At 33.9% G+C, this 21294-nt stretch overlaps 4 protein-coding genes across 5 annotated transcripts; 3 read left to right on the forward strand and 1 right to left on the reverse strand.

The window, feature by feature from the left end:
• Positions 1–561: 561 nt before the first annotated feature.
• Positions 562–2628, forward strand: EAE98_010726 (uncharacterized protein; the record flags this gene model as incomplete). Its single annotated transcript, XM_038958347.1, has 3 exons — positions 562–820; positions 873–957; positions 1008–2628. 3 exons carry the CDS (start codon positions 562–564, stop codon positions 2626–2628), a joined length of 1965 nt encoding a protein of 654 aa, XP_038805353.1.
• Positions 2629–9055: 6427 nt separating this feature from the next.
• EAE98_010727 (uncharacterized protein) lies at positions 9056–10056 on the reverse strand (the record flags this gene model as incomplete). The annotated part of the gene is made up of 4 exons (XM_038958348.1): positions 9056–9418; positions 9485–9678; positions 9729–9800; positions 9858–10056. The coding sequence occupies 4 exons, from the start codon at positions 10054–10056 to the stop codon at positions 9056–9058; spliced, it is 828 nt and encodes a 275-aa protein (XP_038805354.1).
• A 1314-nt stretch (positions 10057–11370) lies between these two features.
• On the forward strand, positions 11371–12122 carry EAE98_010728 (uncharacterized protein; the record flags this gene model as incomplete). Of its 2 annotated transcripts, none has more annotated exons than XM_038958349.1 (3): positions 11371–11545; positions 11608–11963; positions 12018–12122. In XM_038958349.1, the coding sequence occupies 3 exons, from the start codon at positions 11371–11373 to the stop codon at positions 12120–12122; spliced, it is 636 nt and encodes a 211-aa protein (XP_038805355.1). The 2 variants fall into 2 exon arrangements, with proteins under 2 accessions (XP_038805355.1, XP_038805356.1); XM_038958350.1 differs by having other exon boundaries at positions 11371–11524.
• Positions 12123–15608: 3486 nt separating this feature from the next.
• On the forward strand, positions 15609–16601 carry EAE98_010729 (uncharacterized protein; the record flags this gene model as incomplete). The annotated part of the gene is made up of 1 exon (XM_038958351.1): positions 15609–16601. The coding sequence occupies one exon, from the start codon at positions 15609–15611 to the stop codon at positions 16599–16601; it is 993 nt and encodes a 330-aa protein (XP_038805357.1).
• Between the last annotated feature and the right edge of the window lie 4693 nt (positions 16602–21294).

Here is a 21294-nt window from a genome sequence, read left to right on the forward strand (position 1 = left end):
ACATCCAATACCCAGGTAATATTGCGTGGGTCCTACTGAGAAAAGAAAAGGTATCATGGGGATGGGATGGGATGGGATGGGGATGGGGATGGGGATCATGAGATGAAGAGATTGCCATTTTTCAATAGCTTTGTAGATAGATGCCCAGATAGGTAGTTATGGTTCCTTCCAATCTTGATATGTGTGCTACTGCCATTAATAGATCGGAATATTCACTGGTCTCGGAAATGAAGATATACTTTCTTGGTTCTCCCTGTTACTACTTCTTTCCTTCGTGTCCTTCTGCTCCTCCTCTTTCTTCTTGTTCTTGTCATTCTCCTTCTCCTTCTTCTCCTCCTCTTCCTTTGACTCCTTCATCAATCTACAATATCATCCACATACATTATCATAATAACAAGTACCTCCTACCTCTCTCTCATTCAAACTTGATCCAACCTGCAGGTACCAGGTACATATTAATGTTCTTCAAGCTCGCTCACAATCTCCACACACAATCCTGCCACATTCCACCGCCTTATTTTATCGCATTAAGTCTAGCGTCTAACCCCCACAAATGACAATATGTACTCCGTACCCGTTGGTAGAAGAGCTTGGTCACTCACATCTTCAAATATGGCTGTGGGCTTGGGAGGACGACAAGCTGCCGACGAGGAAGCAAGAGCTGAAGTCGATGTATTGAAAAGTCGATTGGAAAAGACGAGTCAATTGACAAAGAAAATTCAAGCAAGTTTAGGGAGATTAGATGCGACCGGAAAGGGGGTGCAAGAAGCTATTGGGCCAATTTATGGTAACACTCAAAAGCTTCAAATTCTAGGCCAGAGTAAGTTTTTGATCGCGCAAACCTCTCAACTCATTCTCATACATATGCGCAGATATCGATGGAGTTATCGCGGCAATCGACAGAATACGACAACCATCAGATATCAAAAGCAATGAAGAGGATATCATTAGGAAAGGGTATGTCGCATAACTATTAGCCAACTGCAGACGTCACTAACAAATCATAGCCCCGAAGCGGTCGGATTGGCGGTTTTCCTCAGTTCTGTTAAGCGCGTCAATAAAGCTCTCGCCGATATGAAACGAACGAATCTACGATCAAATCAACAAGCTATGGTTGAGCTTAGCAAATTATCAAAGTCGGGAAATACACAATTGGAATCATACTTTCAAGGGCTTCTCCAAGAAGATTCTCAGCCACTCGAGCCTTTACACTATATCACCAAGAATCAACCATTTCCTCTATTGTCGCAAGATAAAACTACAAGGTTGGGTCTTATTACAAATTATATTGGTTCAGTTGTTAGACAATCTGGGTTTGTTACGGAATCGCCGGTTATGCAATCATATGCAAGTGTTCGGGGACCTTTTTTGAAAACCACGTTACAAAATCTCGCGTCAGCATCGATGAATACCGCAAAGAAGAAGACACCGGATGCTATGTATCGACAAGGAACTAATGGAATTGGAACATATGCGATGGGTATGGAAGGCGCATTCTTGGCCGAATACGATAATATATGCGCTCTTTTTACTCGCGACGAATGGGGAAAAGTTTTCAATTTGACTTGTCAAGGAGCCATTGCGGAATTATCACGAACCCTTCGAGAATTAAACAACCACATCAAGTCAAATATAACAACGGACTGTTACCTTGCTTATGAGATTGTTGAAATTATTTCAAATCTCTCTTCAAATCTGGAAAGTAGGACAGGAGAGTTGAAACCTTCCTTCGCATCAGCTCTCAAACCAATAAGAGAAACCGCCAAAGGCTCATTGGCCGAACTCCTGGATGATACTCGACGAAAAATTAACCTCCTGCAGACGCTACCTCCTGATGCCGCCACGGTTCCAATGACTACCGAAACCATGATGCGATTACAGACTATGGTTGAATTTCTTCGACCAGTTTCAAGTATTATGATCTCCATCGGTGACGGTGGTTGGAAATCTAGTGCCACTCCTCAAGGTTCAACCGACCAAATCCCCAGTCTTAAATCTTTCGATGTTAATGCAGATGGAAAACAAATTTTCGCACATTACTGCATTGACACAATCGAAGCTCTTCTTTCGAGTTTGGATCAAAAAGCGAAAGCATTACTCAAGGGTGGCAAGCCTGCTTTAGGAATTTTCATTGCAAATAATGCGACAGTTGTGAAGCGCATGATTGAAACGAGTGAATTGAATGGATTACTAGCACCAAAAATGGGAGAGGTGGAAAGATGGATCAAATCGGGCACAAGTCTTTACTCAGCTGCATGGCGTGAGCCATCTGGTTATCTACTGGACGTTCAATACACAAACCGTGGTAATGTACGTCCACAATCTGGCTCCGGTAATACTGGTATCGATAGCGCAGCAGTTGTTAAAGCTCTGGGTTCCAAAGAGAAAGATCAAATCAAGGAGAAATTCAAGATGTTTAATCAATCTTTTGATGATTTAATACAGAAACATAAGTCATTGATGATGGAGAAAGAAGTCAGAGAACTCTTGGCACGACAGATTTCAAGCTTGATAAAACCATTATATGATCGATTTTATGACAAGTATTATGAAATTGACAAAGGGAAGGGCAAGTATGTCAAGTGGGACAAAGCTGCTATGAATGGTGTCTTTCTCAGTTTGGCATGAACATTTTGAATGGGGTGATGAGGGAATTTGAGGGGAAGCAATGGATTACCTGATGGTTGAAACGAGAGCTATTCACAACGCGGTTCGATCATCATATATTAAATATGGTGGATACAACGCGAATGAGCTCATAGATACTTTGGCGGCTATCATCAAGATGAATCTGGAGAGGATTCTCAAAGTTATCAGAGGCTCATGGAGGAATTTTACTCTTGAGGATTGAAGAGAAATAAGCTATTTGGACCAAACAGTCCGGTGGGGTGGGGAATGTCCTTTTTGATTTGATACCAACTTGAGTTTGAATTTGGGTTCACTGGGTTCTTTTTAAGCTGGACAAGGAGTTTTTTTATTTTCCTGGGAATTCGCTTGCGTGGGGGGATACATGCATGCATGCTGGGGTTTTGCAATTTGGGGGATCATCTATCTATCTATCTTATCAATATGCGTTGCGTTAGTATTTTGGAATGGCGGATTTAGGCGAGGAATAAATGACATTTCTTACTTTGTATTTAGGGTAATAGGTATCTAGAGATATTGTATTGTATTATATTATTTTATTTTATTTTATATCTTTTTCTAGTTTTCTTAATGGTTTGGAGATGGTTTGGATAAAGTATAAATGAGGGAGTGAGTTCCTTTGTTTTATATTTAGGTTTGGGTTTAAATAATAAATGATAAGTAGTAAGTAGTAAGTAGTAAGTAGTAAGTAGTAAGTAGTAAGTAGTAAGTAGTAAGTAGTAAGTAGTAAGTAGTAAGTAGTAAGTAATATATAGTAAGTAATATATAATATATAATATATATTAAGATAATAAGAATAGGTACCTACTGTATAGAAAATGAGAGATATATATAATAATTATAATACTATCTATAATATAAAATCTAGCCTATAATAGATATAACTTTTAAATTAAATATAAGAGTTCTAGCCCCTGCTCACCGTACATATAACGCTTTTCCGGCTAAAACATAGGATTATTCAGTTTTTTATACCCTAGTTTATTTATTAAAATAAAAGATGAAATTAGAGATTCTTTTAGGAAATAATATTTAATTAATCAAATCATATAAAAAAATGAATAGAATATTTTTTTCTAATTTTTTAAATAGGATTTGAAGGAATTAAAGTTGAAAATTCAAGATTTTTATAAAAATTCGCTTATTTTGTATGGGAAAAACGTTACATGTTAGAATTTTTGAAAAAAATCGATTTCAATACTATATAATTATTCAACAAAAATAGTAAAAAATATTCCGAATAATTTTTTATATTTTAATTATAATTATTCATCATTTGTAAGTTTTTTTGAAAAGAAAATATAAAGATTTAAATAGAATATTCAATATAATATTTATATAGAAAAACCTCGTTTTTGCGGGTATTTTATCATATTTGTTACAGGGGTGCGGTAAGTAGGTTCCAGAACTCTTACAATAAATATAAATCCAATTCAGTTTAAGTTGATTCAATTAGTATAAAAGAATTTAAATTAAATAAAAATACTAAAATAAATAAAAAATAATTAAAGAATATAATAGTTTACAAGAATTAATTCAATATACCTTGAATTTAAAAATTTTAAAGTTATATTTAAGTTTCTTATATACTTCCTTCTTCTCCTTCTAGTTAATTACTACGCGATATTAATAGGATAATATATAAAAATTATATTAAACTAGCTAACGCTTATTTGTTATTGTTTTAGAGCTTTAGGATTAATATATTTATTTAATTTGAATATAGAATAATTCGAATTAACTAAAGTTCACTTTAGTAGGTAGTGCTGTAAGGACTATAGGGGGGGTATAATAATTGATACGTAATAAATAATCGATTAAACTCCCTATACTTTATTCTGAATAGCTTCAAACTTAGATGTTAGTTATTATTTAGAATTTCAAGAATTATATCTATTCTATATTTATAAAATTCATTATATCTATAGATTTTTTATATTTAATATTATTACGGAATGTTACGAACATCGATATAGGATCGATATCGGGCCGACTATTAGTCCGGAAGCGAAGAGTTTTCATATATATATAGCTTCAGGAAAGAGGTTTCGAAGGAATTAATGAAAAGTCTTATTCTAATCCTATATTTATATTATACTAATCGTCACTTTATATTGATTCTAATAATTCTTTTTATTTAACCCTTTTAGAGCAAGCTATCAACTAGTTTTTGGAAATAGCTTTAAAGTTTCGAAAGCTTCAGATTTCAATTAGGTTATGATATGCCTATAATATATTTATAATATATTATCAGTATATAATTGATATTATTCATTATTATAATTTCTATTTTATTAAAATCGAATTGAAAAAAAACTAAAAAAAAAATATCTTTATAATACAAATTCTTCAAAAGGTCTACAGAGTATTATTGCGATATAATATTGATATCTTTTCAAAATAAATAATTGAATAAAAGGAAAAGAAAATCTCTTTTGTAAAACGATTACAAACTTTATTCCATATTATGCCTGTAAGATATTAGTAGTGTATTCATTTTATATTGTTATATTATTAAAGGCAATAATTGTTTTAAATATCTTTTAAAATAATTTAGAACTTTTAGGGTTTTCAGGATTTTTCTGATTTCCTTTAAATTCTAAGAATTCAATAGAAAGCTATTAAAGCTTTATTATTTATAAGATTCTTGTTAAAGATAGGATCTTTGTATAATATTAGGAAAGAGTTTAGCTAATCATTTTATAATCAATTCATTAATAGAAATTAGTTTTATAAAATTCCTATCCCAAAAAGACAGGGTTTTTGATATAGTATTTTATAAAAGAAAAAGGTCTAGTTAGTTATTTAGATTTCTATCAAGAAAAACAGAGTCTTTATATAACATTAGAGAAGAGCTTAGCTAATTATTCTGTAATTAATCAAGATTATTGATTAAAATCAATTGTAAACAATTGAAATCATATCAAATAGTTTATATATTAGCTTGAAATAAAATAGTTTTTGCTAGAATTGTTTACTCTGAAAAGGTAAATATAAAGATAGTATTTTTGATATCTTTTAGATTTTAAAGGTTCAAAAAGCTTTATTATTTTCAGATTTTTTAGATTTTTAAAAGTTTAATATAAATTAATAAAACTAATAAATTTAAAATTCTTTTAGATTTCAAGGAATTAGCAGGAAGCTTATAAAGTTCCACTATTTTCAGGATTTTCAGGTTTTTTCCGGATTCCCCGGATCTTCAAGTCTCTTTCAGGATTTCAGACTTTTTTCAGGATTTTCGGGATCTTCAGGATTCCTCTTAGGTTTCAAGGAACTAGTAGGAAATTTGTAAAACTCTACTATTTTCAGGATTTTCAAACTTTTCTAAGATTTTCAGGATATCAGGCCTCTTTCAAACGTTTCGGATTTTTATTATTTTTAGGATTTTGAATATTATATAACATCAAAAATGCTATTTATTTCTAATTTTATAGATTTTATATAATTTCGAAAATTTGTTAGAAAGCTAGCGAAACTCTATTATTTTTAAAAAATTTCAGGATTTTTAGATTTTGAGAGTATTGATCTGACTAGCTTATAAAATTCTATCATTCTTCAGGATTTTCAGATTTTGAGAATATTAGTCCAACTAACTTATAAAGTTCTATTACTTTTCAGGATTTTTAGATTTTGAAAATATTAGCCCAATTAATTTATAAAGTTCTATCATTTTCAGAATTTGAAGTATTATTCGTCAACAAATTGCTATCAAATTCTAATTTTATATATTATATTTTCAAGAATAAAAACCAAAAAAAAAAAAGGCAAAACCCTATCAAATATAAATCATTACCTTATTATCAAATACAAACCATTACCCTATCAAAAACAAATCGATTTCCTTTTCGAATTTTTCGAATTTTTCAAAAATTTTAAGATTTTCAGATTTTAAAAAAGTATTAACTCAACTAGCTCACAGGATTCTATCATTTTCAGGATTTTCAGAATTTGGAATACTATTCACCAGCAAACTGCTATTGAATTCTAATTTTATATATTTTTGAAAACAAAAGCCGAAAAAGGGAAAAGCAAAACCCTATCGAATACAAATATCGAATACAAATATCGAATACAACCCTTTCAAATACAAACCATTATCTTACCAAAAACAAATCGATTTTTCCTTTCGAATTTTCGAAATTTTCAAGGTTTTTAGAATTTTAAGGTTTTTAAAATTCAAATATGGATTGGATTTTATAGATTAAATTAATTCTTAGCATTTTTGTATTACAGTATAATTCCTTTTAAGAGTTATAAAAAAATTGAACTTTATAAAATAAGGATATAGATATTGTAATATTAATTTATTATTGTAGAAGTTAATAAGGCTTAAAAAAGAGGTTGATACAGTAGTAATTAGCTATCGAATAGTTTTAAAGTTTTCAAAAATGAAAGTCTAAGAGAGAAGGGCTCTGTTATAGATATTGATATAGGATCAATATCAGGCCGACTATTAATCCAAAAGCGAAGAGTTTTTATATATATATAGCTTCAGGAAAGAGATTTCGAAGGAATTAATAAAAAGTCTTATTCTAGTTCTACATCTATATTATACTAGTCGTTACCTTGTACTGATTCTAACACGGAATTTGCTATATGATGTAATCTTATAGTACTAATCCCGATACTCCTTTGGAGTATTTATTCCTATAATTATCAAAAACTATATTATCTATTTCATTTGTATGCCCTATATATCTAATTAGGCGAGTACCTTGCCCGATCAGGGTATATAAACAAGGTGTAATCTTTATAATTATACCTCAAATCAATCTAGTTTATTATTACTCTATATACCTACCTCCTAATTAAAGTAATTATTAGACCTAGCTATTACCTCCGTGATAATTATAATATTTAATCTATTACTTAATAGCTTTTTTTTGAATTAGATAAGAGTATTTAATTAGCTATATACTGGTTTTATATTTATTATATTATAAATATAAAAACCCCTCATTTCCTTTTAGATAGTTTGAGTACCTAGAAGGAAATAGGGGCTTTTTATGTTTATAGTGTAATAAATATAGAACCGCTATATAGCTAATTTGTTGAATAGACTTAGAAAGGTATAAATAGGGTTAGAATGATATAGTATTATATTATCTGCCCTCTTTGTACAAGGAGGGTATTACTATACTATATATATGTTCTACCCTATATACGTACTTTGTACGGCGATGAGGGGTTAGTATATGATTTATTCACGTGCTTCAATACAATTAAATGCTTTTATTTGATTTAAAAAAAAGCTACCAAGCAGTCGATTAAATGCTGTAACGAATGCAAAAAACCTATGAATGCAAGCGATTCAATGAATGTGGAACGAATGCTTTTCTTGAAACTCTAAATGCTGACTAATATACGGAATTGAAGCTATTCAGAATACGCTCATTCTATCCCCTAGACCGCCAACTCAGGACTCCTCGCGTATACAGGGTCATACTGACCAATCAAATCCTCAGGATTTAAAGAGATCTTATTATTTTGAAACGTTTTTTTATAATAAATATCAACTAGTTATGATTGTAATAAAAATAAATAGTATATTCGTTATATTTCTATATAATCTTATATATATCTTCAACTTTTGAATAAATATTGAATTTTTGATTTGATATCTTATTATTATTATAAATTATTTATAAATCACATCTAAAGTTCTCTTCTTTTGAGAAACAAAATATAATAATATTTATAAAAGTTTTCAATCAATTTTTTTTAATTAAAAACATATAGAAATAAACTTCATATATTTATTATGATTTATTTAAGAAATTTGAATCTTTAATTCTAAATATAAGTATTTTTATTTTTAATACTATTTATGAGGTTATTGATGTTCTTACTCAGTGCACGGACCACAAAGGAGTCCTGAGTTGGCGGTCTCGAGGCGGTCTAGGGGATAAGGGGTTCATTCAATCATTGTATGCCACTCATCACACCCCCCCTGTTACCCTTGCAACGCCACTAGAATAAACTTTGGCCATTTTGAAGCTTTCTAATATTCAAAATAAATAAATGTAGTGGTTTTGAAGCTCTAGAGTGATAGCGAGTAAGCGCCAACTAGCTTAACATAACTTTTATGCATTGCCCCATCAATATCGCACAGCAATTAGCTAGAAAAAGGAGAGAAAGCGTAACACCCTATTACTTTCGTTTTCTATCCAAGTCATAGAGCGATACATAATATATCGACGTATTGCACTTATCCATCTGGTATCTTAATATTTGTATTATCATCATTCATTCCTCATGATCACATATTCTTTCTAACTTTCATTATGACATCCACCATTCCTGCCCATTTATCGTTATGAATGCTTCCCCAATCAAAAGCACGGTAATCATCTCCAACCAATACAATATCTATGCCCCTAGATGGAATTTTATATCCCCCGCCCAGCTTCTATACCGAGCTCTTCTGCAGTGTGATCTTATCATCAATCGTACTCAATCTAACGCTTTCGACACTTTCTCTTCCTCTGAATCGAGGGTTATACGAGCATTTCTTTATCAACAAGAATACAGCAAGTCCAACCAAAGCTAGACCACCCGCAATACAACCGACTGCAACACCAGCAACAGCTGATTTAGACAGCCCACTAGAACCCGACGATGACGAGTCTGAGGTAGTAGACGACGAAGCTGTCGCTGTAGAAGTTGCAGCTGATGTTGCGACAGAGCTCGCAATGCCCTCGGTAGAGGGACCAGTGACAGTAGCGTTGAAACAGGAGACGCTTGTAGTAAAATCACTCTCTTTTATGAAAGTCTAAATGTATAACCTGATCAGTCTCCTGTAGCGATGTGTTCAGTTTTTTGCAATCGGGGTTCTTACAATATCTGCACAAGCATAAAATGTTTCGTTCCCACTCCCATCGTATGTTGAGGTATATTCAAGCTGGATTGTCGCGTTTGTACCAGCTTCAATATCGGATGGAGAGTCTGGTGTGGTGTAACACTGATGTCCGGCCTCAAGTTCGGAGACTGTATGTAAAATCTGGGTAGTAAAATCCGATTGAGTGGTTGGCTCTGAGATACATTTAGTCTTGGTAAGAAAAGATGCGTCAGCTATGTCTTACTGTCCATATATGCTATGCGAACAACGACATCCCAGGTTTCTCCGGATGCCACAAGTGCAACTTTCCCTGAGTCTGTATGTTTGAAGTATATTAGCCGTGACTATGTTACAACTTTCAAGAGGATCGTACCCAAAGGAAAATCTGTGCGGTTCCCAACCGTTCCATCATTTCTTCCACAGGGACTGTTATTTTGCCACGCAGCATACCAAGTACGTTGCTCTGGCCACACGAACTCAACTGGACCGTTCGCCGTTTCTGCTTCCCCGGATACACGATCGAGGTTGAGAATGAGAAATGAAGCCAAAACAGGAAGATATTTGAAGAGCATTTTGAAACAAAGTGTCTTAGATTCTTTCAGTTGAAGGATAGTGGTCGACAATCATGAAGACAAGAGAGAACTAGGTCATATATGCACGCATCCAAACCAAAAACTATTTCGGGTCCGAACCCGAAAGTCATAGAGCTTGAAAATCAAGAATGAAAACATTCAATCGCCTTGCTCTGAGTAATGATTTCTATCCATTACGAAACGTAGCAAGGTACCAATCATGAAAGCTCTTGGCCTCAATTCCATGCGAAAGTACGCCTGTGAAAGTGTGCGTTTGAACCATAGCACAAAACAGAGTCACAAGCATACAACGCTGCCAAGTGAGACCAGTCGGAGTCGGATATATTCACAAGATTTGACGGGCCATATCAGACTTGGAAAATAAGCTCTACAAGTAAAAGAAGCTATTGGAATGTGGCAGCAAGGTTCACATAGCAGAGTAGGCTGGTCTTCTTCTCCACTCTGATATGTGATTTGGTAAAATATTCATGCACGTCCCACTTTTTCGCGAAATTTTACATCTTATCTGATCCGAAATTTCCATCTAATCAGATGTAACTACGAGGTACTGGAAAATGGAGAGGGTGGAGTAGATATCAGCCAATAAATTTGTGCAAACTTATCAGATGAAAATCTGATGTTATGGCAGCGCAAAATGGTATTGGCGTCAAGCTAACATTTTTGATTTGTTCTTCGGACCAACAGGAATCATTTCACTTGGATCAAGAATTTTCCCGTCCACTACGTATTTGGCTTCTTTCCAAAGAACTCTCCGGTCAGGCAATTATTGGCATAAACGGGGCATCTAACTTGAAGTCAGTCTCAATCTTTTGTGGTACTCTGAAGCCACCCCAGAAAATTTCTCCTCCTCATCTAATCTGATTCGATCTTATCTAATCTAATCGATCTCCGTCCATAGGAATAGCCTAGACTAGAGTTCCCCGTCTCGCTCTTTTCTTTCACAAACGTTAGGTCAAGTGCGACGTTTTTTGAATCATCGGACCACGTCCACATGCAGGGACACGGCACAATGTATCTTGCTTGTATTTCAATAGTCCATCGACCTCATCGACCCATATTGGAGTTTTTTCGGAATGTCGCCGAATCTCCTTGGCATTTCAATGTCGTGAGTCAAAGTGGAGATTCAAGTAGACCGCGTCTCAATCTTCGGGACCGTAAACTTTGGCCCTTCATTTCTTTCTTATATATGAAGGCACGTCGCCGATCAAGTATGCATCTATTCATTATCTTAGACAGCTCAATCATACCACCCAAGTCGTCAACTTAAGACAAATCATCACCTCAATCAGCATCATGATTTTCATCACATCAATTATCAAGGTCGCGACTCTTGCCGGACTTCTCGCTCCAACAGTCCTTGCTACTTTACCAGAAGCTTTGATCGTCAAGCGTCAAGATGAGGACAACGCCGTCGGTACCAATTCCTACAACTGCCACGACAATTGCGGTATATTTGCTTTCCCATCAGGTCTCCTCTTCAGACACACAGCTAAATAAACTTCTCAAGATCGATACTAACATCCTTCATAGGTGAGGCCATCCTCGAATCTGAAATCGATGGCTTCTGCAACACCACAATCTTCTCCACTGACTACGCTGCCTGTCTCCAATGCTCCGGCGAGGATAACGAGGACATCTGGCAATACTATGGTCCATATTTGACTGTTGCTGCTGTGGAGTGTGGATCTTCCACTGTGCCATTGACCGGAACTCAAGCCGACGTTGCCACCGCCATGCTCGCCCAAAACGTCACTACAACCGCCAGCGGCGCTACTGCAACTGTTTCCAGCAACTTTGCAACAACAACTGCCGCAGCTTTTAGCTCTGAGTCGACTACTAGCTCCGGATCAGCTTCCAGCAGCACTGACACTGGATCTTCTGCTTCGGTATGTGTTCTTTTGTTTTGTTAATAGATTGAGGGATTGCTAATTTCTATGAAGGCTACCTCTACCAGTGGTGCAATCCAGCAAATCAATTCAGCCAGCGGTTTCCTCATCGGTGGTGTCAGCATCCTCGTTGCCGCTGCTGTCGCCAACTTGGCTTAATTACAATCAAATTCCTTAGAAATATGCAGACTGCTTTAGGATTGTGGTCCGGTGGTCAATGAATGAATGAATGCTGATAATTTATCGAGTCGATGGTGTCTTTCTCTTATTTAGTATATAATTAATATGTGAATCATCTTAATCAATCAACTGTGTTTCTTCGGATGTAATGCGCTGTGTCTAGATCATTTATGCTATTATAGAAAAGTAAGGATCCATTCAACAGGGCATAATCTTGTAAGCTGTGAAAATTGACTTTTGATCTTGTCAGGGGCTTCTTCGGACTTCATTGACTCCACCTTGGAATGAATAAAACATTGTGAGATAAATTAGCTCTGCTGATCTGAGACTCTAGGGAAGCCATCAAACATCGCCATCTTCAATCATCCCCAATGCTCAAACTGCTCCTACCATCGTTGCGGCATTGTTGTTGTTATAGCGTCAAAGATAACAGTTTGTCTCACGAGCAACCACGTACCAGTGTTGGGACTGGATAACTCAATATCTCAGACTTACAGTGTGGGAAACATTTGCCACATTCTGCATCCCTCCTCCAATGTACTATTTAGTCTACAAAGAGTAACACGTCTTATAAAAGAGATGCACATCAAAGGGTCAAAGACCGTTTGGATCATAGTTCCATTCATGTCCAGAAACACCATTAGATAGGTATGGATATGAATCACAAGTGAAGGTGAGTAATCTTATGTATTTGTGTGTTCATGGACGGGAATGATAAGTCCTATTCTTCAGCTGCTGTACTGTACTGTTAGTACCTCTAAACATTCATTCATTATGTACTCCATCAACTTAGGGATCGGATAATAACATATTCTCAAAGGGAAAGATCGATTTACTTCTCGACTTGAATATACTAGACTATACCTGATACCTCAAACATTATAGACACCCAGAAGATGACTCAAAACAGACGTCCACCGCTCTTGAAGAAATTCCTAACGATGAGATTGTGACTGATTAGCACAAACTGAGACGTAGCATACAATAAGAAATGAAAAAGGGTCTAATACAAGAAAGACCTTAAAGATGACCCACATCTCTATGATATTGATTGAGAGTGGGAAGACAGGAGAGTCAAATCTAGCAGTGGAACTGAAAAAGATTGTGACTAAGATTGCAGAGAAATTCGTCCTCAACCAGTGTGCACCTTCATAGGAGATAACATTCAATCCTAAGCTGGCAATAAATGAGACCTAGAAGTAATATCCCATCCAGGTGCCAATTATCTTGAATCGTCGCAAGTCTTATTGGTGAAGGGATCTGCTTCAGCACATTCTAGATGACTGTTGTTCTGTTGCAGGGACGTCGATATTGAGATGGTTTCACCTCAGTACTTGAGGTTGATAAGTTTTGTCATTCAATATCCGAGAGTTGTTGTGAGTAAGTTTGGTATCTCTCAAAGAATTAGAAAGAACACATTGTGGGCAGAGAAGCAACGTAAGGAGGGACCTACTCTCCTCTTTCTATGACCGCCATCATGTCCATGTCGCTCTTCATGGCAATCTTAATCCCAAACCATGTCATCACCAAATTCTCATTCACTTGTCGCGCTAGATCTTATACTAACCATTGATGGACATATTATAGAACACTTTGATCAGTTAGGGTGTTAAATCAATTATGGTTGTGTTCGAAAATGTAGTATCGATGTGGTAGAGTTGATTGAAGCTATCAGCACACTAAATTGTGAGTTCATAGTTAAAAGTTGCAAAAAATGCGGTACCCAGGAGCTAAGTTTCCTAGGAGTAAGCTGATCTATCTTTCTTACAGATGAGGATAAGATGAGCCATGTAATAGATGCACTCGGGTAAGTCTTATGGAGGCTGGAGTAGTGGATTAAATCCAAGCTTGTTACATTAAATTAAACTATATGGCCAGGGCATCGGCACACACACCCCTGGTGGTGAATTGGGTCAGTTTGAGTACCGGTTGTCTAATAAAGTTTCTTAAGTTTAAGTGGCTCACTAGCAACTGCTCTGGGAAAGGTTTCTTTTATACAGGAAGAAGGCAGGGGGAGGGATGGTTAGAAGATACTTGAATAGTTTAGTTTCAATGGAGAAAAAAATTGCATTTAATTAGACATGGTAATATGATCTAGAATCTAGACGCAATAAGACACACACTCTCCTCATAGCTCGAAATCTTATTACATTAGATGGGGAGGTGTCTACACCCTGGACATTGGCTCAATAGTTTTTTTTTGAAACTTTGATAGAGAGTATAAGACAACTCAAGACAAATTAATGTATCTACCAAAATGAAAATGCATAGGTATATCATATACGATGTGCATGCTTGTTCATTATGGTTTAATACACTCAATTTCATAACTAGCTTCCAAAACGTGATTTTATGGTCTCACAACCTTTTTAATGAAAACGATCAATAATAAAATCCTAACTTTATTAATATAGTTTCAAAATCAAAAATCTCTACACCAAATGAAAGCGATTAATTGATTCAATTATTATTCAAAATTTGAAGCGATTCAAACTTATATTGATTGATTGGTAGATGGTTTAAAATAATATAATATTTCAAAGGTTTTAGTAGGCGAAATAGGTTGATCATAACTAGCTTCCATTCAGTTTTTAGATTTTTACCCTGAAATTTCAATCTCAATCAAGATGATTTAGAATCAAACGAAATTTAAACAAATGATAGAGTTAATCATTCTCTATTATATGATGCTATACTTATTCAAATCAAAGCCAGATTGATAAAGTTGTCATAGATTGAAATATCGAAATATAACATTGAGGTATTTTTAACGAAGCACAGAAAAGTCACGTTTTGGAAGCTAATTATGAAATTGGGTGTAAGTAGTTTGATAAGCTGTATTTCTTAGCTAAAAGTTCAGCCCTACAGATGGCTCGAGCGTTTTGAAATATCAAGATCAACATTTACCTTAAAGACAAACAAACTAATGGAAACCAAACCCAGATTCAAACATTTCATTAGGATCACCTACAATCATTACCATAACTATTACCATAACCATCAAAATCACCACCGTCTCATGGCCACCCTATGCTTCTAGATTCTACATACTAGTCCAGTCCTTGCTTCATTCCTTTACTAGCAGAATGATCCGACAAAGCCTTGGGAATTCACCCATCTCGAATGCACTCCTCAACAAATCACTCAGATGTAGACCACATTTGAATGTTTTCCACAATATACGAAGGCAATCCTATCTTAAACATGTTCGTTCCTCCCTATAGTTCTCTAATTAAAATCCTTCGACCCTCATGTACCACAAACCCCTCAAATTCTATATTCAGCAAAGATCAACTTTGCTGTATAATCACATAAGGTGTACTTTGCTAATCATGAATGTAGGATCAAATAGATGTATCCTATCACTTCCTGGGGAGCATTCCTCTCAGTCATGAAGACATCGGGCTATTTGAAAAGGATCGTTTTGAATCAATCAACAAAAAGGTCAAGGAGCAATTAGATATGATGAAATTGGTTGGCCACAGAGATACCATCACACACGAGAAGATAATCACAAACAATCCCAGCCTTCACGAGAAAAAGAACCTCACATTTGACGAAAAGATGAAGGAGCTGAAAGCAGATTTTGGGGAGTTGAAAAGAGCCTTAGAGGCAGATATTGGGGAGTTGAAAAGAGCCTCAGAAGCAGATATTAGGGACTTGAAAGGAGAGAAAGTGAGGACTGAAAGATTGGAAAGAGTCTTAGAAACAGAGAAAGTGAAGACTGAAAGATTGGAAAGAGTCTTAGAGACAGAGAAAGTGAAGACTGAAAGATTGGAAAGAGTCTTAGAGACAGAGAAAGTGAAGACTGAAAGATTGGAAAGAGATAAGATGTTAAGATATGAGGGAGAGACGGTCAATATGAGAAAGCGACTATGGGAAATGACGCGTGACAACACGGATTCTACGCAGAAGATATATGAGTCAACTTCGATGAAAACCGCTAGAAAGCAACGAAGTCGATCCGCACATCAAACTGATTTGGACACAGTAATGAAGCTAGCCGATAAAGATCCTCAATCTTATGACATCCTTTTAGATGCGATATATGGAGCGTCAAAAAAAGATATCAAACTCCTGATTGACGCGGACAAGACTGGTGGGAATCAAGTTTATAACATCTTGAATGACCGTGGTTCAGCTTTCCACAATCATTATGCCAACACTTGTATAAAGCCTTTCAATTTGTGGTTATCAGTAGTGCGTGGTCTTCAAAGTATACAATCAAATACAGCGAACAAACCATCTTCTGATCACGAAAGTTGTGTTCGAACACAAAAGGCTAAGGTCCAGGAATCGATTCGAGAATGGGATGCAGCTCTTGAAGTGGATAAGTCCAAGAGAGATACCAATACGAAGACATGTCAAAGGGAAATTCTGAAGGATTACGAAGACAGAGATCTGATTCCATATATACAGAAATTGTCTGTTCCTAGAGGAGAAAGTAAGGCTTCATGAATTTGAGGGGATGAAGTAGAGGAGCTAGAAGAAAGGTATTGATGGGTTGGGAGCGAGAGTTAGGGGTAAATGTCTCTATGATGATATGAAATACAAACATTGAATACGGAGTATGGAAAGTTAGAGTGGAGTTAAACACAGATACCTATTTTGGTTTATTGTAGCTAGTACTCTTGATGGATAAGAAGAGATAATATGAAGTGCATCATGGTTTGGTTTTAGATAGGTATCAAATAATGCCAGTCAGGACTTCTTGACATTGCTATGTTTATGCTGTTATGATATTTGTGAATATTGCTGTGAAGTAACTATTGAATCAGTAGTAATGTGTATGTTAATTGTAAAAAGTGGTTTATCAGATCCTAAAGGTGTAAACGACTCTTTCTCGTCAAATTTCTACCCACTCATAGATCCATTCATCTATATTTCCATCCACTCATCCATCATATTCGCATCTTTTTTGTTCATCATAAATGAGGCTGGAGGGGATATTGAATCAGATGAGAGAGTTGAGATTAAGTGATTTTATATCATTCATAGAGGAAGCGAAAAAAGGGTGAGGGGAAGATTGGCGTGTAGTTCTACTCTGGCGTGGTATATGCTAAGATTTTTTGAGAAAATTCATTGTTTTGAAGTTTGAGCTATAAGAATTAAAAAATTTCATGGCACCTAGGTATCTTTTCCGCGAGCATAGCTAAGATTTGTTGATAGCAAAATCGAAGATCATGTTGAATTGTGGAATGACTGAATCAGGGAATGAAGAATTAATCGAATCGCAGGGAGCTTTGAGTTTGATTGAATTCCAGAGAATCTCAGAGTTAATTGGAGCATAACTGGTATGAGAGCAAAGGATGGTGTGATCAACTGGTACTGTATTAGTCTCTGTACCTACTAGACAGGAGTAGATCCGGGGGGAGTTTTGGTGAGGATTGTTTGGTTGCTACTCATCTAAGCGAGTACCTAGTGTCTACCTTTTAACTGATAATATGAGTATATAATGATGCAATAAATGATACTATCTAATACATGTTATTTCTCGCCTCTCCTTCAACTGATATCCATACCCAAATACTTGTCTTCATCTGTCCTTGCAATGAAACATTGTTCACACAAGAAAATTATCATAAATTATCTTATTGCTCACCAAATAACAATATCAAAACCACAGTGTGATAAACCTACAATCTCACACACCTCCCACTTTCCTTGACACAAATCAAAACACTCCAAATCCTTTCAAAATCAAAACATATCATAAATCTTCCAGAGAACAAACACTTCATCTCGATACAGAAGTAGCGTTCTCAAGTACAATTATTAAAGCGACGACGAGGACAAGTGCGGTACTTGCTAAGATAATTTTCTTAATATTGGAAGACATGTAATCCGACACTTGTTCTTCGGTGGCGATACAACTTCAGAATTTTCAAAGATACATCTCCACTTCGCAGAAGAAGCCAATTCTCGCACTAGTTGAAAACGATATTAATGCAGATTTCCAGAAGTATCAGTCTCTTTTTACATGCAATCCGGTAATTAATCTCTCTAATATAAGTTCTTAATAGCGCAGGCCGTTGTAAATACGCCTGTCTAGCATGTTGAACTAAAAATTCCTGTAGGGTTTTGAGGTCCCATGATCATCGATATCAATTCTCAACTTGACACGAGGGGTCAAGATGCCACTTAAAATTGCATCTACTATCTCACCTGCTCATGATTTTCTTTCGGAATCACAATTGCGAGGCAAGACTTTGCAAAATTTGAGGAATCCTAACCGATTAGATTCAAACTCTTCATCGATACTGTTAATTCTTTGGATCAATCCGCAAGTGAGATAGACGAAATGTAATTAACTTTCGTTCCTTCATGGTGAAAGTGCTGGAAATGATGAAAATGATGAAGATGATTGTTGTCGTGGTGATAGATGTTGGTGTGACTCATACGATGATGAATTTTATCGTCTTAGACAGGAACCGCGTGTGCAGCTATTGTGGTCGTGATGATAACAAAGAAGCTTCCCATGAGATTGATTGCCATGCTGGAGTTTGCGATGGAATTCTGGATCATATGAGTTTAGATAGTGAAGTGAAATATGAGGAAAGACTTGGTGGGGAAGACAATTGTGGTTAGGGAGTTGATTAAAGCGAGACAGGAAAGAAGATGGAACTTGCAGTCTCCTTTAGAGGTGTTACTACTTGCACTATGTAGAGATGAGGTTGTGGCTTTCTACGAACAAAGAGGATGAGCTTGAGTAGGGGTCGTCATGAACAATTGGGTTTCTGACCTCTTCTCTTCTTTTCTTGATCTTTTTATCATTTGCTTTTAGATTTATGAGATACATATTCATTCTTGGAGGTTAGCTCTTATAATAAGAAGGAATAGTATTATTATAAGGATAGTGGAAGATCTAGTTAGTTTTAGCTTGAGGGATAAATCGAATATATAGAATAAGAGTTGAATTGAAGTCAATTTAAAAAAGCTAAACTGAATTGAGATGAAATTGCTTACTTTTTCCTAGATTTTCTTTAAAGAATATTCTAGATTTATATAGTTTATAATAAAATTCCAGTATATTCCATACTTATAAATAAAATCGATTTAAATCGTATCTTATAAAATCATTTTAGATAATAAAAAGAAAGTACAACCAATCAATTTAGCGAGATTTCCTATATACTTCTATCTAATTTCATTTCATTCTATTTCATTATAAATCAATTTGATAAAAGATACTATTATACAATTATATGATAATATGATTTTATAATATAAGATTATATTATATATATATTAATTATTAATATATTCTTTATTTAATAAGATATTAATAAATGATTTAATGGATTTATTATAAATCCTTATATACTCTTTTAATAGGTGTACTAAATTAATCTTATTTATCTTAATTCAGATTAATCTGATTCGTAAATTCAATCAATTTGATTCGAGTTAATAGTTTAATAAGCCTATTAGCTTTCTGTTTATTAGTAGATATATAAATTAGATCTAAATTCCCTAATTTAATAATATTCTTAATATAATAAAATCTGATTACTATATACTTACTTCTTTTATAGAATATAGAGTTTTTAATAAGTGCTAATGCGGCCTGATTATCTGTATATAGAGGAAATTTATTCTGTTTATATAGATTAAATTTCAATAATAGCTTTTTAATAACTAGATTTATAATAATAAATTCAGATTCGACTATAGAAAGAGCTATTACTAATTATAATTTAGATTTCCAATTAATAAGCCTATTTTCTAATATAAATATATATCCGTTAATGGATTTATATATATTGATTTCTCCTTTATAATCAGTATTACAGAATTCTTGAATATAAAGGTTTTTAATTTTATTATAATTTGTATCCTTATTTATAATTCTTTTTAAGTATCTTAGTACTTTTTTAGTGGCTTGAATATATTCTGTACTAGAATTGGATGAGAAACTAGTTAATCTAGATATGGAAAATACTATATCTAATCTAATTCCGAGAGCTAAATATAATAAAGAATCTATAATTTCTTGATATAGTTTAATATCATTATCATTAACTTTTCCTTTATTATGAATTAACTTTATTTTTAGGTTTATTAAAATGGAAACAAAATTAAAATCTAGTATATTAAATCTAACAAGTACCTTTTTAATATACTCTAATTAATATAGTTTTAGTGTATTACTAATTCTTTCAATTTGAATACCTAGATAATCCTTTATAGGATTTAGATCCTTTAAATCGAAATGTTCTTTTAGATTATTAATAAATTTATTAATAATCTCTTGATTTAAAGCTATTATAACAATATTATCGATATATACACTTAGAATTATATTCTTATTCTTATTAATAAAAATATATTCCTTAGAGATTAGGTTTATAAAGTCTAATTTATTTAATATATCTTTTAGGGTATGATATCATATCCTGGCCAATTGTTTTAGGCTATATAAAGCTTTATTTAGCTTTAAAGCTTTATTCTTTAATTTGTTAAATCCTTTTAGTGGACTTAATAAAAATAATATATCAATATTGCTTTGTGTAAATACTAGTACTATATCGATTTTATAAATTAGCTAATCGTTTTGGAGAGCTAATACGAATAAGAGTTTTTATATTATTGATTTAATTACTAATGTATATATATCAATATAGTCTAATCCATATAGCTATTCGAATCCTTTAATAACAAATCTAGCTTTGAATTCAATAAATTCATCTAAATCCTTTATTTTATATACCTATTTAATTCTTAAAGTTTTATTATTATTAGAATTATCAATAATATCCCAAGTTCTATTAGATTCAAGAGTGTTTATTTTGTATTTTATAGCTTTTAGTTAGTATTCCTTTTCCGAAAAGCTAATAGCTTCTTTATAAATCTTAGATTTAATTAATACACAATCTGACTTATTAATAATAATCTTTTTATTATTTTTAAACCTAATATTAAAAGTTAATTAAAGATCTTATTGATTTATTTCGATATTCACCCTTTTATTAATTGAATTGAAATATCCGGAAAAAGCAAGTCTATAATAGGAAATCACATGTTTTTTATTATCAACAAGATCTTTATTATTAGAAATTAAACCTTTTATACATTTAGATTATTATATATTAGATTCTATTACCTTATTAGGTATAGATTTACTGGGTGTAGGTTTATTGAAATCGATCTT

The sequence above is a fragment of the Botrytis deweyae genome (genome assembly GCF_014898535.1).
Source record: "Botrytis deweyae strain B1 chromosome Unknown BDEW_039, whole genome shotgun sequence".
NCBI classification, from domain to species: domain Eukaryota; kingdom Fungi; phylum Ascomycota; class Leotiomycetes; order Helotiales; family Sclerotiniaceae; genus Botrytis; species Botrytis deweyae.